Source organism: Aythya fuligula, chromosome 26 (assembly GCF_009819795.1).
Source record: "Aythya fuligula isolate bAytFul2 chromosome 26, bAytFul2.pri, whole genome shotgun sequence".
In the NCBI taxonomy this organism is placed as follows: Eukaryota; Metazoa; Chordata; class Aves; order Anseriformes; family Anatidae; genus Aythya; species Aythya fuligula.
In genome coordinates, this window is record NC_045584.1 from 2,038,738 (window position 1) to 2,053,670 (window position 14,933).

At 45.8% G+C, this 14,933-nt stretch overlaps 1 protein-coding gene across 1 annotated transcript in view; it reads right to left on the bottom strand.

Moving 5' to 3' along the window:
- INSR (insulin receptor) overlaps positions 1–14,933 on the bottom strand; it is a 55,334-nt gene that overhangs the window by 13,038 nt on the left and 27,363 nt on the right. Inside the window, exons 3-10 of the mRNA XM_032203600.1 lie at positions 11,011–11,326; positions 9,313–9,458; positions 8,852–8,996; positions 8,384–8,598; positions 5,936–6,062; positions 5,046–5,296; positions 4,493–4,660; positions 3,564–3,765 (exon numbers count right to left, since the gene is read on the bottom strand). Of these exons, the coding sequence (XP_032059491.1) occupies positions 3,564–3,765; positions 4,493–4,660; positions 5,046–5,296; positions 5,936–6,062; positions 8,384–8,598; positions 8,852–8,996; positions 9,313–9,458; positions 11,011–11,326 (1,570 nt within the window). The remainder of the gene's footprint in view (positions 1–3,563; positions 3,766–4,492; positions 4,661–5,045; positions 5,297–5,935; positions 6,063–8,383; positions 8,599–8,851; positions 8,997–9,312; positions 9,459–11,010; positions 11,327–14,933) is intronic.

Consider the following 14,933-nt stretch of genomic DNA (forward strand, 5'->3'; position numbering starts at 1 on the left):
ACCCACACTTGAGGCATCTCCAGTCTCTAAAAATGTAACAAGCTGTTGAAGCAAATCCGTGCTGCTGAACTGAACTTTCCACTGCCACCCTCTGACTATCGGGCAAATGATTGGCGCAGGACAGCTTTGGCAGGTGACTGCACAGGCTGGGTCTTTGTCTGCAACCCCCAGCCCCACTTCCTGATGTTCCTTATGCTCAAACAGCAAACGCAACCAGCCGGAAAGCTGATTTTAAGATTTCCTCCAACTAAACATTGGGTTGGACGCAACGACGTAAGCACATTTGTCCACCTGATGAAAAAACATGATGCCAAGCGGCAGGTTTGGCAGAGCACATTCCAGCTTCTCGTTTTCTCTTCCCCTAATTACTAATTAACTCCAGAGACATCATTTTGGAGTTGCTGTTATCTCAGCCTGCGCATTGTTCTGAACAGTGTCCCCTAACAATGGGGCAGAGTTCAGAGACCCAGGTCTGGGTCATGCCAACTCCCTCCCTTAGAAGGGATCTTTACAGTCAACCAGGATCTTGTTTGGACTTCAAAACAAAGCTGCACACCACTGTTTACAAAGTGTGGATTCAGCTGTTCCTCATGTTCAAGAGAATTTTGTTTTTCACAAGTAAAACAGTAATTTGACTACTGATGCAACACAGAGTAAAACACAAGAATAACTTCTTCCTCTGGTAACAGAAAACAAGAAAAGCTTCTGAAGCTGTAAACACAATCTTCCCACATTTATTATCCTAGATTTGCAGCAATTTTCTTGCCAAATTCGTTGCATTTTCAAACAATTGATGCCTTCCCTAGTTGTTCCACTGCAACTTCCATTAAGATTCATGGCCATTTCAGCAGCTCCAACGACCTTCCCTAGAAAATGCCCAGACTCCAATTCCTTCTCCTCCTACCATCAGAGCCAGTCAGCACATGTGAGGGCTTCTGGTTCAGGGAAGGATGAAGTGAGAACCCATCACATGCAACATGAGGTGAGCTGAGGGATTTTAAAAATGCATTAGCTAGCTCAAACCAAGTTTTTCCACACACCTGAAACTGGCACAGGCTGTCATTGCTGCTGCAAGAGCAGCTTGCCTCCCTTCCCCCTTGTGCTGGCACAAGCATTTACATATTTGTCTACACAATTAATCAGACTGGACTGGGAATCCTAGAAAAAGAAGTTGTTTTTAATGTGAGTCATTTCTCAGACCTGTAGCCCATTAATGTGTGTAATAACATGAGCGTGTGTGTGACAGAAAGAGAGACGGAAGGACAGAGACAGAGAGAAGGGTGAGACTGCTGCTGCAGTAGAGATGGTTGAGAGTATACATGAGAACACATCCTGAATAGCAGCCATTTACCTCCCCTCTGCCTCTCAGGACTTTTATTACTTTTGAAACCTTTCCATGCTTTCCACAGAGTCATGGAGCAGTTGAGGTTGCAAGGCACCTCCCAAGATCATTTAATCTGAGCCCCTGCACAACGCAAGGGCAGCTAGAGCAGGTTGCTCAGGACCACATCCAGCTGGGTTTTGAGTACCTCCAAGGACTGAGACTCCACAACCTCCCTGAGCAACCTGCTCCAGCGTTCAATCCCCCTTTTGCTCCAATCTGTGCAAAACTCGTTTCGATGTAAGAGCAAATAACACAGGAAAGAAGAAACAAAGCATCAGCTTCTGATGGCCACTTTGTTCAGCTACAAAGGGAGGTTTCAAAGCAGGTGGCGTAAAGATACCCACTAGCTCCAACTAGGAACGTGGCTATGGCAAGAAATGTTTAGACACTTCTAGTTTGCTTTGCCTGTGCCAGAGCAAATCAGCCCACAAGACTTGTGACAGTATCTCCTGGAGTAGCTAGTTAGCTGTGCACATGGGGAAGGAACAACTTCTGGGATTTCCAGCAGGGTTCTGAGAAAGTCAGGTGGGATCAGACCTGGACCAAAGCAGGGCATGGCAGATCTGCGGGACAGCCTCGTACTTGGCTGGATACTGCACAGGGATCCAACGGCTGGGAACAGGACAGAGGGGGAAAATGGTATGTGGAAAACAAGGAGACAACACATAGGGGGAGTCACTTCTCAACTGCACTGTCTTCTGCACCCTGCCACCTTCTGTCCTTGTCACTGAAGTTCCTCCCTGCGACCAGCAGAAGGCTTCTTATCTCAAGGGGTGTCCACACAGCACCTCGAGAGAGGCTGAAACTATCAGGAGCATCATAAAAGAGAACCTGAAGTAAAACGCATTTCGTGCTCAGTTGCCAGGCTCTAGACAGGCTGCCCTTTGAATGGGCAATAGGCACAGTATTTACAGGAAAATTCTAATTTATGTTGCCACAGCCTGAAACTTGTCAGAGAAGAGAGGATGCATGTCAGCAGGACGGTATCTTTACTGTTCACTTGTAACAGAAGAGGCTTGTGCTAAAAAGATTAATTAGCCTAGGGGAAGTAGAGATTTCTTCCTTAGCAGGCTGACAAGGTGGCACATCCTGGTGATTGGTTTCTTCCTAAAATACATACCCCAGAAACTGGCCTGAGAAGCATCCTGGGCTGGCTGCACAATAAAATAAAAATAAAAATCAAATAAAAACAGGAAAAGGAAAAAGAGGAAAAAAAAAGTAATCAGATTGTCAGTATTGTTTGCCTACATCAGGAGGAGTTTGACTTTTGTACATGGCTTGTTTCTCCTCTGCTTTTAAAGATGGTGTGTCCTGCCAGCACTTTGCACACTGAAACTTGTCCTGATCAGCACTAAAAGCAAAGAAATAGCAAACGGAGTGACTGCACAAATTTCCACGTGACAACTGCAGGCATAAAATCGGACTCCCAAAGAAGAGACACTGCCTACAATTCACTCAGTTATACAAAAACACTCGCTGAAGAAAGGTAGCTTTTGTCAAGCAGCTGCAAGTAAATGTTTAATAGCTAAGGGCAGGAAGCAGAGAACAAATTTAGAGCACAAAATACATGACAGTGAAGAGGGTAAATCATTACAGCCTAACCTGATTCCCAGTGCTTCCTCTGTAAGTTGCATATGAAGTGTGAAGACATTCAACACCACTTAATGTGACACTGTGTGTGCCATTCAAAACAGGACATTCACCACCCACAGCACTTGCATTCCTCATGGTATTGGAAGTATTTCCCAGACTAAGTGCAAGGAAGACCGCAAATACCGCGCTAAAGGACAAGGCTGTGGCATGGTAAAACTTCCCTTTCTTTTCAACTGGATGAGAAGCTAAATCACGAAATTTTAAGACAGAAAAAAATGGCTATTTTTGGCCTCACAGAAGTTTAAGTGAGATACAGGGTTTTAGCTATTTGTTGTGGATTTGCCCTTTATTCTCAGGCTGAGGAGAATTCAGAGACAGGAAATAGAGAGGAATCTTCCGGATCTGTAATTAGTTGTAGGCACTCAGCTCTCACCAGCCTCCGACACATATTCAGCTGGACTTGACGGTCCCATGGAATCCCAGACAGACAAGCAACACGGCCGTGTCCAGCCCCACACTTTTGTTTAGTAACCAATTACACTTCCCTACCCCAGAGTACGTGGGCAGCAAGTTTTGCTATTCATACCTGGGGACGAAAACCTCGTTGTGAAGGTAGTTCTCAAACGTCTTGCGGAAAGCAGACTCTTCCAGCTCCTTTTGTATTTGAGAGTCTGTTTTAGGACAGGAACAACACTCTCCGCTGACATCTTCATTTTCACTTTGATTGTACTTCTGAGGGTCTTCAGATTCAAAAGGAGGAGACCACGTCCTTGAGGGCAGCTTTAATCCTACGGACAAAACAATTCTATTATCACTCATGCTTGGCATGCCAGAAGCAGATGTTTGATCTTAGCAAGATCCAAAACTAGAGTACACAGGATTCATAGCACATTTAGGCCTCCCACGGTCTCATATCTAGGGTTGAGCAGCGTTCCCTCTCTTACAACAGGGCCTTGATTCAAAACTATGCTAGCTCTGAAATGAAGCTCAAATGCTGCTGTCACCAGAGTCCTACCCCTGTTCACCTCAGTTCGGGTAACACAGAGCTGCAGAAAGTCTGAGAGTCCTCAGTGAAACTCTGAATCCTGAAATAAATCCAAAACCTGAAGCACAAGGTGCCTTCAAAAATGAACTTGGCCACTGATCTCCAGAAACACTGCAGTGTTTTACTTTACTGTCTCCATAGCTGCTATTAAACTGGTTACTCAGTTTAAAAAGAACAAGCGCAGAAGGGAGATGCACAAATAAAAAATTTATGTTAGATTACTTCATGAAAAAATGGTTTTGGAGATCATTTGCATGTGACTTGGCAACAGCGACTAACGTATAATGTGACTGAACAGTGGGAGAATGCAGCTACATGGCAGCCTGTTTCTTGAACAACAGACTTCAGAACAGCAAAATTAGGCATCCTGAGCACCTCCAGGGTGTGTGCAAAATCTCCATACAATGCTGAGATAGCTCCACCATCTGGAAGGCCTGAAAGAAGGGCACAGAGCAAGAAGTGGAACTCACCCTTTAGGCAGTAATCGAGTTCATACAGCTCACTGTCTTCGGCCTGCTGCTGCCAGAACACCAGGTAGTGTGTGATGTTCCCATTGGGCTCTGACGGTGGCTTCCACTTCAGAATAATTTGGGATGAAGAGTTGGAAACAGATATCGGATCTAACGGAACTGACGGAACTGGGTGGGTGGAAAAGAGACAAGAGGTCACTTCCACTGCTCTGAAAGAGACCTCGACAAACACAGGGAACATTTCCATTTCCCTGGGAACAAGCAGTGCTCTCCGTAGTAGGCCCACTGACACCCAACAGTCCTGCAGCAGGACACACCAGCGTACACAAGCCCTACACACAGCACATGGAAAAAGTGCACACTGGCACCCCCTCCCCATCCAGGGAAGCATACAGTCTTCCATTTCTTTAGGAATACCTTCCTACAAATGTAGAGCAGCAGTGTTAGGGGAAAGATTCATAGATATGGGACTATTGTGACTACCAGCCAGAAGACAGAAGGTCTGTTTTGCTTTAATATTTGCAATGTAACATTAACTTAAAATAATACTGACCAGTAGCATTGGTCTGGACATAGATGATTTCACTCTTTGCACCGTATGTCCTTCGTTCATCTGAGAAGGTGACCAGGGTTTTAACAAACACAGCATATTGTGTCCATGGCTTTAAGCCCCTAAGAAGCCAGCCTGGCTGGGCCTGGGCTTTGGGCTCGTTTGACCGTGGCGGTGGGTCAACATCCACAACTGTCCAGCTATTTGACCCACAAGCATCTTGTCCATCAAACTCCGTCACATTTTGGTAAGGGCTTTAAAAAAAAAAAAAAAAGGCTCAAATTAACAAAATCCCAATTTCAAACTTCTGGAAACATCATTTCTAAAGACATCCACAAAAGTTACAATCCCTTACACCTTGCAGAAAGTCTGATCATCTCTCCTATGTATTCTGAAAATGAAGCACAGGGGCCTTTGTAACCCAGCCTCCTAGTAGCATCACAGATCAGGTACCACCCCACAGCCAATCCATACAACTAAATCTCAGCTAATTATTTTCAGCCTAATGGAAACCAGTTTGGTAACCTTGATTTTTAAAAGACTGTTTCCTACCTAAACGGGAATAAATGCCTCCTTATCCTATGGAGATGGATAGAGCATGCAAGTCTAGAACAGTTGGAACAACTGATGTTTGGGTTGCTCTTAAATGAGCAATTTTCACTGTATACAACTAAGTTAAGTCAGGGAACTTAATGAGCATTTATATAAAAGGGTAACATCAGAAACTTAAGTGTAGTGTCTGTGACTGTCTGGCTCCTAATTAGCTATGACCACAGCAGTCTTAATATCTACTCTTCAGTGCCAGCTGTTGTTTGTGGAAGCCCAGCATGGCTATCGTTTTGTAGCCCAACCATGGGTTACTGGAGCTACCCTCTCCTTAAGCTGCCACTTACGCTTCTTTGTAAAAAAGCATAAATCCCAGAAGATCACGGAAATCAGGCGGCCAGTACGGCTCCCACTTCAACAGGATCTTGTCATGAGATGTTCTAATAGAAGAAAATTTCAGCAATTCATTTTCACCTATAACAAAAGAGAAAGGACAATCGTTTGTTTAATGCTAAAAAAGAGTTTTCTGTTTTTCATTATTTTAGAAGTTTCTGTTCTCCACAGATAAATATGAGAACCTTGGCATTGAGAACTACTCATTAAAAACTTATCTTACTTCCACGTTATTCCTGCCTTAAGCCAGGGGTTGGAATAGATGACCTCCCAAGGTTTCTGCCAGCTTCAATTTTTTTTTATGACTTTAAGAAAATAAACCCAAGTTTAACTAAAAGCTAGGAAGCGGGAAATCTAAAGGAAATATATTTTTAAATTAATGACAATATATACAGCTGAACCCAGCAACTCGGTTTGCACAGTTTTTGTAGGCACTGCCTTCAGAATGAGTGAATTCTCAGCCTTGCCCGGGAGTAGCACAGTCCCTTCGCAAACAGGAGCGAAGGACAACAAACAGTTGCAGGAGGGTGGAGTTTTGATTCTCAAGGGAAGCATTACGATATGGTATGTCCAAACAGCCCAAGAAGTACAAACTGTGTAGCTCTGATGGGATTTGCCATTCCTGCAGTAGCTGCACAAGGGAGGAAGAACATTCATTTCGCTGCCCCGCATCCAGAACAAACAAGGTGTTGTGCCCTTTTTTTATTTTTTCGTAAACAGGATGCTGCCAATGTGAAAACTAGCGTTGAAACATAAAATCAAACAAAAAGCCAAACATGCTGGCAACGTGTGGTTTCAGGTAGGGGGTGGCATGGAGAACAGCAGAGCGGGGGGGGGGGTGAAAGCTGGCAAAAAGAAACGCGACCATCTCCTCCAGCTGCCTTTAACACAAAGCCATCAGCCAGCCTGGGAGCAGCACACAGCCACAAGAGCTGCATTTGGACCCCAAATCCAGTCTCATCCCCAAATGTGGGAAGATCCTGCCAGTGTCTCAGGGGAAGAGATGACCTTTACAGACAGCTAACGCCTTGTGCTGCCTTCACTCTGCCCAAGCTGGGGCTGCGATATCCCGGAGGGTGCGGCTCCATGTATGTTTTTTCACTGGTACTGCCAGTTTTTAGATAGGTAGTCATTACGTTCCCCACTCCCCACTGTGCTGGCAAGGCTCTCTGTGTTGATATGTGGCAAACCAGACCAGGAAACTGATTCAGCTGAGGGATCTTCAGTTTTAAGGTCTGTTCACAAATAGCTACATCGCATAACGAAGGGCAGAATTGGGGAAGGGGACGTTTAAGCAGCATTGCCACCAATTGCAGAGAAACAGTGCTGCCACAGGATGTGCTAAGCAGTACTGCAAGCTAATAAAAGAGCAAGGAACTGAAATCATAATTCAGTGAACACTGGGGGCTGCAGTGGCAATACCTGCTTAAACCTTATGTGCCATCTTGCTCTTGATCCTGTGTGATTTAAAACTTCGTGGGGCTACAAAATAAATCCGAGCAGAGCTGAGACACAACACAAGCTAAGAACAGCAAGCAGAAATGGCTTGCTGTTTTTTTACCCCAGAGTACTTCTTCAGTCTGGTTCACTATGCAGCCTTGTAAATTTTCCTGGCATAAACAGGGAACTGGGATTGTGTGTGGCACAGAATGGGAACAAACAGCAGGTTTGGGATGTAATTATGGCATTATTGCTGCCAAAATACCTGTCTACAAAACTACACCTTCAGTGGCATGATTTCAGTTAGAGCATAAAGCAGCACAGCATGTTTGCTCCTTAGCCATGCTGATACAGGCATTGTGTTATTGTTGTTGTCAAAGGAAGCTACTAGCTTAAAAACCTTTAAAAGGTTTTTAGCAAAAATTGTTGGAAAAATCTCTCTGACAGTTGCCACAGCAACTCCCTCAGATGGCTCCAGAGATGGGTGAAAATCCTGTTCCTCCACTGTGTTTATTGTGTGGGCATATTGTCACCTCAAGACATGGGGAAAGAAGATTATGACAATTAAGCAGGTACTCAGCAGTAACACCAAGTCCCAGTCTGGACTGAGGTTACATTGTGCTACACTCTTCAGAAAGACTCAACAATGCCCTCAACCCTGAAAAGTCTCACAGCTGAGCACACAAAGAGAAAACTGCTAAAAAACAAAGCTGCCAAGGTAGGCTCCTGGCCAGATGCAGCACCCAGGAGTACTTTTACTCATGGCATATTGACAGTATCACTACTGTGTACAAGCAAGCAGCAAGTCACATGCCTGGTGCTTTACCAAAAGGACAAGGACAGTCCCTGGACAAAAAAAAAAAATCATAGGCTAGGCTGAGAGACATTAAGAGCATGAGGTTAGCAAAGACAAAGGGAAAGGAAAATGATGCAAGTCTCAGTGCATTCTAGAACTTTCTTACATGAGGCTTGATCGCCGTTTGTCTTCAGGGCTATGTCGTTCCTTTCCTGACGCCCCTTAGTCCCAGAGATCTCCTCCATCTTGTGGATTTCTGACAAACACAGTTTGGGATTATAATGGAAGAAGAGTTTGCCTCGTGCAATAGTGAGGTTGTGTTTACTCCAGTCCCAGAGCTGACGAAGGTTCTGGTTGTCCAAGGCATAAAATGAATAATTCCTGAAAGCAGAGAATGAAAATGTGGGTTGGGAGGAGATCCACTAAAAGTCCTTCCCCCCCTCACCCGCCCTTATGCACTAATCTAGACACCAAAGAGAAAACAAATGCAAACTATCTTCCCTGGCAGGCCACAAGCCATGGGCAGAGGAATGTTTAAAAATAACGTAGGGATTGTTTATCAATACAAATCACCCTGATAGCACCGGTACTCCTTACACTTCAAAGCATTAAAGTATCTTTTGAAAGAACTCACCCAGCTTCTAATGTTTCTCCTCTGATCAGATGTAGTTTACGAAAAAAAGAAAGAGAAACCAAGGCATAAGACCGGCGAATTTTTAGGTAACCTGAGATTTCTTCTATCAAGCCAAGATTCGCTTCTAGCTCAGCTGCTATGTTATCTATGGAGAGAAAAACATCAGTTTTAGCTTTCTGATAGCATGGAGAGAAACACTGATATCAGAGCCCAAGCAGATTACAGGGTACTACTCTGCATCAATCCAAAAGATCTTAGATAAATCGGTTAGCAAAACAAAACAAAACAAAACACCCCAATGACTATGAGAAGAGCTTTTACTTTGCAGTTATTTTTTCTGAATTGCTCTTGGATTCAGAGAGCAGTCAAAGCTAAAAAGAAAAGCCCCAGCTCCTGGATGGTGTCATATTCACTGATCTGACACCCAGGGCTCCCTACCCCCTTACTCATGCAGAACTTACTTCCTCCCCGGATATTTATAACTAAGCTTCCATTAACAACCGTGCAGCCACGGAGCTCTTGTGCTGATGTCACCGAATCGATAGTCTTCTCCTTCCCAAAGTCGCAAACCTTTGGACAAGGCCCTGCGCAGGGAGTACAGTGCAGGCTGAAAGACAAGAGAGTCGAGAACACAGATGAGATGCTTCTGCAGAACATACTCTGGGGGCATCTCCAGCAGTTCTCAAAAGCAGAGCAATCGACACAAAGCAAAAGCATCCTGACAATACACCGTGGGAGTCACTCGCAGTGTGCAGCACAAGGCTCTGAAGAACTCCAAATAACCACTGGTTATTCTTAAAATTGTCATTTCCATATTTCACACTCTAGTCACTCTGTCCTTTCTATACAACAAAAACCAGAATGAAGCAATTCTGACTATTTTGAGTAGCCCAGTCACCATGATGCTGTACAGTGCTACGCACACCCAGGGCTTCAAGATCAAAAAACCCATGCCCATTCTCCACCCCAAGAGCATTAACCAAAAATGTAATTGATGAGGGGATTACTGGCCATTCATCTGGGAATCCAGTGATTAAGGACTTCATGTAAAGTTGCATTGAAAAAAAAGGCGAGCAAGCATGTGCTTTGTGCTCTGGGGAAATGCTGCTTAAATGGCAGCAAGATGATTGCTTGCCCTGGTCATAACACCACAAGAATGTGTTTCCAACTAGTTCTGAGAAATAAATGCCCTAGGAGAAGCGCAGTGCTGCGAGGTCCTACTGAAAGCAGCCTGGAACAAGTAGAGGAGAGAGGAGAGGGCTGCTGTTACCCCAGCAGCACATCAGCTCTGGGGGCTGCTGGTTCATTCTTTCGAACAGCAAAACAGGAAATGGAATAGAAAGTCCTGTTAGAGCGAATTCCCTGAATTTGTTATGTCAGGAGCAAACACATGCGGGCACAAAGCTACCAATATTCATAGGAAATCTGACTCATCACAATATATAATGTTATTGCGGGACAAACAACAAAGTTTTCAGCGATAAACAGCTCAGCAACATAAATTATTTAACTTCTTTGTTGAAAAAGCCTGGGAATAGTCGGAATGGCTGTTCCCTGCTTTGACTCATGCTACAGTTGTTTGTTACATTGTCCATTTATGTCTGGCACAGCTTGAACCTGCTCAACGAAAGTAATTACAGGGACGAGGGACAGATATTCTAAGAATGATCTGATCAAATCCGCTATGCTCTCTTGATTAGACACAAATTTTCCCTATTCTGCTTAAAAACAAAGCTTTCTAGTCTGAGGTCGGCTTTGGAGGGGAAGGTAAGCAGCGCTACTGATGCCTCTCATTCTCCCTTGTCTCACTCAATTACACCAAGACCCTTCCAACCTGAGGACACTCCTTTTCCTTGTCCTCTCCTTCAACCCCCCTCTCCCAGTTTTTCCAGACTTGAGAGTAAGAGAAGCAGAATAAACTACTGGCACACCACGGGTAAACCTGTCTGCTTTTAACGGCTTGAATTAGCAAGGTATTAGTTTGCAAATCATATTAAAGTAGACCAGGTAATTATCACAGGCACTCAAGCACCAGGAACTTTTCCTGGCCTTGAGACAGAATACAAACCCCCTATCCAAGAGGGAGAAAAGGACACAAAACACCAGAAAAACACCCGAACTACAGCTCGGTTCCTTTACTTGGGGACGCCTGCACTTACTTGCTGGAATTCATGATGTACCCCGACGGGCATTCGTGAACACATTCGTTGTTGTGGATAACGTGACACCCCGACTCCCTGGCGTTTTTGCATTTGTTGTGCAGCTCCTGGCAGAAGCTGAAGGTCACGCAGCGCCAGCCCTCAAAGTGATAGTAACCGGGCGGGCAGGCATCCACGCAAGTGCCATCAAGGTAGAAGTTGCGGCACGCCACGCATTTCTCGGGGTTGTTGGGCTCCGTGCAGTCCCCCAGGCATTCGCTGTGACAGCACTGGCCATCGGAGGTGCAGCCTTGCGACTTGCAGGCAGCTGGACAGACTGTGAAGAGAAAAGATAAAAAGAAACTGAGTGTCACAGGACAGCCCAGCGAAGCACGACCACAAAAGCCTTAGCAGCAACCACACTTTGTCCTGCCAGGCTTGGCGACCTTCTTTTCAAACAGGCACCCATCAAGCGCAGAAGTCTGCCTCATCTCCTCTTTCCAATTACAAACTCCAAATTTTCAGAATATTTTTGAAGCGTGTTGCCATTCACAGCTCATTAAAGCTCATCTTCAAAAATAGAAAATCAAGTTTTCCTCTTCTCTCTGCCCAGCACTGGGAGGCTCCCAGGAGTGCTTTGGTGACGCCAACCCTACTCCTGAAGCCCAGAGGCGAGGAGATCCACGCAGTGCAAGCTTTCCAGGCTGGGACAGATACTTCCTTAGTTTAAGAAACTGGATTTCCTATGAAAATGCTGTGAATAATGCATGCCCAACAATACCTTTACATAACCCTTCAGCTTCCTATCTGCGTATCACCAGTTCCCCAGGAGGAAGCTGCTGCCCTGGAGCCAGCACAAGCTCGTCGGCGATTCTCCCAGCCAGCCCGAGAAGAAGGGCACCCACAAGTGCTTGAGGTTTTTCTGGCTTGCTTTTTAATTATCCATTACTTAGTGCCTCGCAACACTCTTAATGAGCGGTTTGGGGCTTTGAAATGGAAAGCAAGCGGCAGCAGAGCTCAGGGCAAAACACCGTGACTAACGCTGACCCAGGAGCTGGAGGGGACGTGGAGCAAACCGAGGGAAGCGTGGTCCTGGCACCTCGCTGACTGCTCAGCACCTTCGCCCTCGGTCTCACTGCTTACACGAGGCTGAACCAACTGCACCCAAGAGCTTAATCCAGAGCAAGCACGAAAGCCAAGTGCAGCTTTGATGCTGCCATTTAAACCACAGGAGAGAGAATTTGAGAGCAAGGGAATGGGGACATGGGCCTGGATTTAACTGCATGGCAGCACAGAGCCTCTGACCTCAAATTCCCCTGAGCTTTCTGTCCATAGAGAATAAGCAGTCCGAAAAGAAATTCACCTGCAGCAGGAGGGAGGAGGCATTGCCACGAGCTGCTGCCCACCCCTCCAGCCTCCCGATGGAGGCTTTGCCACCCCAGTCAGGATGCTAAAAGCAGTGAAACCAAGAGCCCCTGGGTCAGAAAAGTGCATGCCTCTTTATGCTCTTACCTCCATTGAAATGATGCCAGGTTCACAGCAATTCTCACAAGTGCAAAGTAACAGAAAAGAGCAGAGAGGAAACAATATAAAATACCACCCAAATTAGGATTTGTATGCGTGTTTTTTTTTGTTGGAAGTGGCTATGACTGCATTTCAGCACAGCAACGCTGTCCAACCCTGGGCAACGCCAGCTCGTCGCTTGCCCCACAGCTTCCAGGAGGGTCGGTTTCTAAAATGAATGGGTCAAGGCAAAAACCCAAACCCTACGGAAGGTGACAGCAGAAGGAAGGATAAGATCAGGCACGCTGACTCTGCCGCTCACACAGCCAAACCCTGCTGCCTGATGTCTCCAGTCCAGGGTACTGACAGCCCCCAAACACGCCTGCTAACTGCACTAGCGATGGACAAACCCAAGATTTTCACCTTAGGCAACGTTAGGTGAACTGCATGATACAAAAAAAACTCCTCAGAAAAACAATCCGCAAAAATAAGGCAGATAAAAGTTCAGAAACTGCCCCTCTCTCCTACAGAACAAAACAAAAAAAATCCGCGACGGTTGGCCTAAGGAGTTCATTTTTCTTGATATTCAGCGTTGGAGCAGGAGGGGCTTTTCTTGGGGATGTTCCAGGCAGACTGATGTACAGAGGCTAAAATGTTATTTTTAACTTCTGGCTAACGCGCGAGCAGCCCAGCAGCAGAATGTGGTTTAGTTTTAGTCAACCAAAGGAGCAGCACGCAGGATCCATGGTACAGCGTGCTACCAGTGTTTTTACCATCAAATCACCAGCTGTGGTTAGGAAGAAAAAAACCCCTCTGCTGTGCTCAGCCCCTGCTAAGGGATTGCAGAAGTGTGCTAAAGGAGTTAATGCCCTTCTTGGAAGCAGCAGCAGGCGCTGCGGTAGGCGGGATAGCGAAGATGAGCAACCTCTGGTTTGTTCCAGCCTGACAAATCCTTTGAAAAATATGAAATAGCTGAAGTTGAAACTCTCTCCTAAGGTTAATTTGACCTCGTAAATATCTGACTGCTCCCACGTCAGGTATCTTCTCCGGGCGTCCCCCAGGATTTGCCCATCAATACGAAGCACCGGCGAGCGTTTCAAAGCCATTTTCGTTTCCCCTGACAAAGTTTTTGCCCTTTTCTGGGTCTCACGTTGTGAACCCATCGCTTTGAAACGCTCTGAAACAACTGACCGAAATTGCAGCAGGTAAATGGAAGCACCTTGCAGATGACACCTCGTATTAGACGAAATACAAAGCGCGGTGCTTGTTTTAAAAACCCGGGTACACGTCCTGCACCAGGCCACAGATGGAGCGCAGTCTAGCAACAGATGTCGTGGCTGCAGTTTATTAGAAACATTGGCAACAGAAGGACGCAGACAGAAAATTCCAGAATTGAGTCCAAAGCACTATCAAACTTACTGATTCCAGCCTAAAATGTCAAGGTTTTCAGCAGCGCTCGCTGCGGTCCAGGAGGCAAAAGGCTAGCCCCAGGGGCTGCTCCAGGCTTAGGGACTTCAGAGCTTAAAATATGAATAAATTTGTTTAATAAGGAGTCAGGGGAGCAAACAGGTAGCTTGGAGAAGCTGGCTCTCGTGCCAAACCCCCAGTGACACATGGCACCTCCTTTACGTTACGCCACGCAAGAGCTTTTACTGGTAATGGAAACTAATCTTCAAAGTCCCGTGCTTGTTTACACATCTTAATCTCAGCTGCAAATATTCACAGGGCAGAAACTGTTCGAATTCTCAACTCTAAAGGTTTTGGGAGGATACAATTAAGCTATTTTTAAATTTTTCTTAACATTTCTCTCTCCCGCTCTAAGAGCTTTTGATGTCTAAAAGACAACTCGAAGAAAGCAGAGCAGCCAAGGCAACACTTTTTTTTTTTTCCCCCCTGCACTAAGCCTCAGGACAATAAGTTGTCAATCACCATTTTGTGCAATCCCTCGATATGGAGGATCCTGAACAGATGCCATTCTGACTTTATCAAAGTATGCGTGCTAGAAGGTGCTTCATTTTCTGAGCACCTGAAAATCAGGCAGAAAGCTCTCCAGCATACCTTTACTGCCACTTGGAAGTGCTACCAGAGCACCCAGGCTATGTGACTCCCAACGGGTCAGGCAGGGGCTTTTTTCCTCCGGGGTTACCCTTACAGAGCAGGAGAGCACCAAACAGGGGGGTGCAGACCAGGTCCACCTCATTACCCCTCTGTCATCGATGTTTGTAGACTCCAGCAGCTGACATGGCCTGCAAAAATGCCCTGCTTTACAATGAGACTGTGCTTTGGGGACGATGGTGGGGTTCAGGAGGTCCCAGGAGGGACCAACTGAGCTCATACATAGCTCCTGCACAGCCCCTGGTCCACGCTGCAGGAATTGATGTTTTGGGGAATGTGATGCCTTCCTCTCTCGATAGGGAAAAGAGTCGATTCTCTTCATTCAG